General features: G+C 70.5%; 1 protein-coding gene across 1 annotated transcript; it reads right to left on the bottom strand.

Annotated features, from left to right (window-relative positions):
- Positions 1 to 427: 427 nt before the first annotated feature.
- Positions 428 to 2,574, bottom strand: ADRA2C (adrenoceptor alpha 2C). The gene has a single exon (XM_025386087.1). The coding sequence runs from the start codon at positions 2,324 to 2,326 to the stop codon at positions 956 to 958; it is 1,371 nt and encodes a 456-aa protein (XP_025241872.1). The 5' UTR covers positions 2,327 to 2,574; the 3' UTR covers positions 428 to 955.
- Between the last annotated feature and the right edge of the window lie 1,117 nt (positions 2,575 to 3,691).

The following is a 3,691-nucleotide window of genomic DNA, read 5'->3' as shown; positions in this document are numbered from 1 at the left end:
CACAAAACGTTCAGAGCCGGGAGGACTAGCTCAAAGGTACCGGGAGGCTTGGACTGGAAGAGCCCCACCTCTTTCCACCAGGAGGCTCTGAATATCAGAGTGGGGACGGGCAGGGATGGGAATGTGGGAAAGACAGTCCCCCAGAATCTAAACTTGGGGATAACTTGGGGGTTCTAGGCTCCTTTCCCCTCTTCGCTACTCTCAGTACGGGAATTTTGAGTACATATTTTCCATGTACATAAAGCGTTAGCTTGAGAAAAAGCAAGACCCCCTCCTTCTCATGCAAGAGGGAAGTTGCAACCCAGAGGCCCAGGGTGCCCTCCCTCCAGCCTTGCGGGGCTGAGGAAGGCGGAGGGTGTCAGGCAGGGTGAGGGGCTGTAAGATACTCCCAGCCCCCAAGCTCAAGGACTGACTGCGGCACCCAACATTAGATTACAAAGGTTTATTTAGAAAATAGTTTGGTGGTTTGGCTGTTGTTTTTGGCAAACATTTAAATACTTTCAGTAATCAAAGATTGTCGGTGCTTTCTCCTTGCCCCCTGGCAGCCACCCCCCGACTAGGTCCGGAGAAGTCAGCCCTTGGTCAGACGGGGATGGGGAGTGGTAGTGTGTTTCGGGGGGCTCCTTGCTCGCCCATTTAGGAAGCTACCTCTGCCACTGCTCTCTAAAACCCTGACCTCACAGCCACACCTCGGCAGGGCCCCCAGAGCTGGATCCAGGCAGGGAGCCCCAGAAGCAGCCCCTTGCTGAGGCGGGAAGGCAAAGGGGTCTCCCCCTCTCTCCTCCCCACTCCCCGGAGCCCGCCTATCTCTCTGCCAAGCTCCTGCCCTGCCGCACCCTCCCCTGCGCCCTGGAGGCCAATCCATCCCCGGGTCTCTGGGAAAGCTCCCGTCTGGGCCGCCCTTTCTGCCCAGCCCTGAGCGTGGAGCTGTCCAGGATCCCCAGACGGGCGCGAGTCACTGCCTGAAGCCCCTTCTCCTCCGTCGGAAGAGGATGTGCTTGAAGGATCGCCGGAAGTCCTGGTTGAAGACCGTGTAGATGACCGGGTTCAGCGAGCTGTTGCAGTAGCCGATCCAGAAGAAGAACTTGAAGAGCGGGACGGGCACCTGGCAGGCTTCGCGGCAGATACCGTACAGGCTGTAGCTGAAGAAGAAGGGGAACCAGCAGAGCACGAACACGCCCATGACCACGGCCAGCACGAAGGTGAAGCGCTTCTCGCGCGCCTGGGCCACCTTGCGGCGGCACACGCTGCTGCGCGCCCGGCGCCTGCGCGACAGGAAGAACTCGACGGAGCGCGAGCTAGCGCGCGACAGGCGGCCGCCGGGGCCCGGGGACCTGGAGGCGGTCAGCGCCCCCGACTCAGCTGCCCCCTGCCCGTCGGCGCCGCCCGCGCCCCCCTCGGCGCCCGCGCGCCGCCGCCTGCCCCTCCGCAGCGCGCCCCGGCGCCGCCGCCTCTCGGCCGCCTCGCTGCTCTCGTCCGGCTCCACGTCGGCGCGCGGGGGCGCGCAGTGCCCGTTCTCACCCGCGCCTGCCGCCGCGCCCAGCCCGTTTTCGGTGGTCGGGGACGCACCGTCGGGGCCCACGGGGGCGCGCTTCTCGCTGAGCGTGCGCGTGCGCAGCTTGGCCACGCGGTAGATGCGCGCGTAGACCAGGCCCATGATGAGGCAGGGCGCGAAGAAGGAGCCGATGCAGGAGGACAGGATGTACCAGGTCTCGTCGTTGAGGCCGCACTGCGGGTAGGCGGCGCCGTCGGGCTGGCGGTAGAGCGAGACCAGCGGCGGGAAGGAGATGACGGCCGAGATGAGCCACACGGCCACGATGGTGGCCTTGACGCGGCGTGGCGTGCGCTTCAGGTTGTACTCGACGGCCTGCGTCACCGACCAGTAGCGGTCCAGGCTGATGGCACACAGGTGCACGATCGACGAGGTGCAAAACAGCACATCGAGCGCCAGGTACACGCCGCACCACACCTGCCCGAAGTACCAGTAGGCCATTAGCTCGTTGGCCAGCGAGAAGGGCATGACTAGCGTGGCCACCAGGATGTCGGCCGAGGCCAGCGACACCAGGAAGAGGTTCTGTGGCGCGCGCAGCGCCCGGCTGGTCAGCACGGCGATCACCACCAGCACGTTGCCCACCACGGTGAAGACGATGAGGAAGCCCACCACGGCCGCCAGCCCTGCCACCGCACCCGCCGAGTACTGGCCGCGCGGCGGCCCCCAGGAAGCCCCCGAGGCGTTGGCGCCGCTGCCCCTCTCGCCCGCGCCGCTCGCATTGGGGCCCGCAGCTGCCGCCACCGCCAGCGCCGCCGCCAGCGCCGGGGACGCCATGGTCCTCCCGCGAGCTACGCGGTCCCTACTGGAGCCGGGGAGCAGCCGCGGCAGCTTGGGCGCCCCCCAGCCGGGCTCGGCGCCCGCATCGCCGCCTGCTGCTCGGGCGCGCCCGCCGGGGACCGCGGCGCCCCGCAGCCGGCCCTCGGCCGTGGTGGCTCGGCGGGCGGCGAGCCGGAGAGCGTGGCTGCCGGGCTCCCCGCAGCTGCCGAGCGCGTAAGTGCAGAGCAGGAGGCGCCCGGAGCGAGCGGCGACGCGGCGGCGGGGGGAGGGGGGGCAGGTCCCGGGGTCCTCGCGCGGCCCCGCCCTCGCCCCGGCTCACGGGGAGCGCCCCGGCGGCGAGCCCACGGCGACGCGGCGCCCAAGCGGGCGTGCCTGAGCGGCCCCGCGGCCCCGGAGCCCGGCCAGGGCGCAGGCGACAGGCGGCGGCGGCCCGGGCGCTCTGCCTCCCATCCGGCCGGCTAGGGCTCGGCGCGCCGGGGCGCCGGCCGCCGCTCCTCCGGGCCCCCGCGCCCGCGCGCTCCCTCCGGCTCCAACTTTACTTTCCCGGGCGGGGCGCCGGCGCCGCCGCGAGTCCTCCCGCTGCTCCCAGGCGCGGGCGCCCCCCGCGGTCCAGGCTCGGCCGTGCGGCAGCCGCCTAGCTCGCCGGAGCTGCGCCGCCGCCGCCACCTCCTTCGCCGCCGCCGCCGCCGCCCTGTGCTGGGCGCGAGTGCGGCCGCCTGGCCTTGGCTTCCAACTTGGGTCGAGTTGCGCAGCGGGGCGGGCGCGCGGGGCGGGGCGGGCCGCGGGCCCTGGGGAGCGGGCCGGGAGCCGGAGCCCGCGGCCGCCTGGTCGAACCTGCCCGCGCGGCGCCGGGGAGGAGTCCGGGGCGGCGGCGCGGGGCGCGCGCTCGGCGAGGGCGCCCTCTCCAGGGCCGCCTGCAGCCTCAGGGACTGGGCCGAGCGGCGGCCGGCCTGGGCGGTGAGTTCCAGAAGCTGCTCTTTCTAAGACGGGAGCCTCCTTCGCCTCCCCCGGCGCAGGCATGGGCGCAGGCGGGGGCGCGCACACGCGCGCACGCAGCACGGGCGGCTCGGGGTCCATGGCCTGATGGCAGAGCAACCTCTCGCAGCCTGGGGGAGGACGCGACGCTGCCTGGGTGCGCACAGGTCCTGCCGAGCTCAGGGTCCGGATCACATCCCGGATCGGCGCTCCCCGGCAGAGCCACCTCCGCACCCACCCCGGCCTCAGTTCCCTCGGCCCTCTTCCCAGCGCTGCTGGAGCATGAATCATAACTAACGGCGGTGACTGTGGAAGCCCTGGGCAAGCTCCCAAGCTCTGCACCCATGTTAGCAGTGATTGAAGTTTAATCCTTAGGCTCTCAGGCCC

The sequence above is a fragment of the Theropithecus gelada genome, chromosome 5 (assembly GCF_003255815.1).
Source record: "Theropithecus gelada isolate Dixy chromosome 5, Tgel_1.0, whole genome shotgun sequence".
Lineage (NCBI taxonomy): Eukaryota > Metazoa > Chordata > Mammalia > Primates > Cercopithecidae > Theropithecus > Theropithecus gelada.
The sequence above is the reverse complement of the archived record's forward strand: the minus strand, read 5'-3'. Positions and strand labels throughout refer to the sequence as shown.